General features: G+C 45.4%; 1 protein-coding gene across 1 annotated transcript in view; it reads right to left on the bottom strand.

Moving 5' to 3' along the window:
* Nucleotides 1-1,494, bottom strand: part of ik (IK cytokine) — a 6,395-nt gene that overhangs the window by 3,857 nt on the left and 1,044 nt on the right. Inside the window, 5 exon segments of the mRNA XM_034890889.1 lie at nucleotides 16-52; nucleotides 139-195; nucleotides 377-447; nucleotides 590-704; nucleotides 1,046-1,257. Of these exon segments, the coding sequence (XP_034746780.1) occupies nucleotides 16-52; nucleotides 139-195; nucleotides 377-447; nucleotides 590-704; nucleotides 1,046-1,257 (492 nt within the window).

Here is a 1,494-nt window from a genome sequence, read left to right as displayed (position 1 = left end):
GGGGGGTAACCAGACCCGAAGTATTTGGACTCTTTTCTTGAGATACTTGTTGCTACGATGGTACGATCACGTGACGGAAAAAACATCACCACGACAATAATTTCAGAATAAAAACAATTTCAGAATAAAAGCAGCTGCTCTGACTCACCGAGACGAGTCTTGAACTCGATCTTCTCCTCCGGCTCCACGTCTTTCCTAAAAACACAGAGGTCAAAGGTCAGACGGATGTAAAAACCTGTTAGTATTTCAAAATGAATGTCCAAAAAACAACAAACATGTCAGAAAAGGGCGTAAAATAAAGCAACAAAAACTTTAAAAAAAAATAAAGTTGGAAAAAAGTGACAAATTCTATGAATAGAGAGATTAAGGGTCATACTTAGCCTCTTTCTGGACTTTCTCCATCATGTCTTCTTCTTCTCTCTCTTTACTGGTGATTTCAGCTCTCACCTACACACACACACACACACACACACACACACACACCTTTTATAGCAGCTTACTGGAATTGTTTTCCAGGTGCAGCTACATGCTAAATGCTAAATGCTAATGCTACATGCTATCAATGTTGTGATAGTGAGTGACCTCTGACCTTCTGCAGCAGAGCGAAGTCCAGACCTTTCACCAAGTGAGTGTGCTCCATGTCACCTCCCAAAAACTTAGACTCCTGGATCAGCTGACGACGCTTCTCTGCTGCCGACTTATCTCTGAAGCAAAACAAACGCACAAATAGAAGATACAAATACACATTAGCATCACTCAGTGGGTCCCACGGCACTGCAGTGAGCGGTGTTAGCATTAGCATCACTCACGCCTCAGCAGTGGGTCCTACAGCTCTGTAGTTAGCGGTGTTAGCATTAGCATCACTTACGCCTCAGCAGTGTGTCCTACAGCTCTGTAGTTAGCGATGTTAGCATTAGCATCACTTACGCCTCAGCAGTGGGTCCTACAGCTCTGTAGTTAGCGGTGTTAGCATTAGCATCACTTACGCCTCAGCAGTGGGTCCTACAGCTCTGTAGTTAGCAGTGTTAGCATTAGCATCACTTACGCCTCAGCAGTGGGTCCTACAGCTCTATAGTTAGCGGTGGTGCTGATCAGCTCCGTCTCTTCGTAGTCCTTGTTGACTCCGTCTCTTCTCTCTCTCGCTCGGTCTCGGTACTTCTCCGCAAGCTCTCGCTCACGCTCCATCTCCTGCTGACGTAGCTTAGCATAGTAGCTGCAACAACAAGACAACACGTTAGGGATGAAGACACTGGGCGACTAGGCTAATTAGTTAAAATAACAACATAGACGTGTAGCTCTCACTGTGCTATGGATCATAACATCAGGCCTTCACACCTACCTTTGATCTGAACCAAAACTACAGTACCCTGCTATGCCCTGCAGTACCATGTAGTACCATGTAGTACCCTGCTATGCCCTGCAGTACCCTGTAGTACCATGTAGTACCCTGCTATATCCTGCAGTACCCTGTAGTACCATGTAGTACCCTGCTAT

This window comes from Etheostoma cragini, chromosome 13 (genome assembly GCF_013103735.1).
Source record: "Etheostoma cragini isolate CJK2018 chromosome 13, CSU_Ecrag_1.0, whole genome shotgun sequence".
Classification (NCBI taxonomy): Eukaryota; Metazoa; Chordata; class Actinopteri; order Perciformes; family Percidae; genus Etheostoma; species Etheostoma cragini.
Note: the sequence above shows the minus strand (reverse complement) of the source record. Positions and strands in the feature narration are given on the sequence as shown.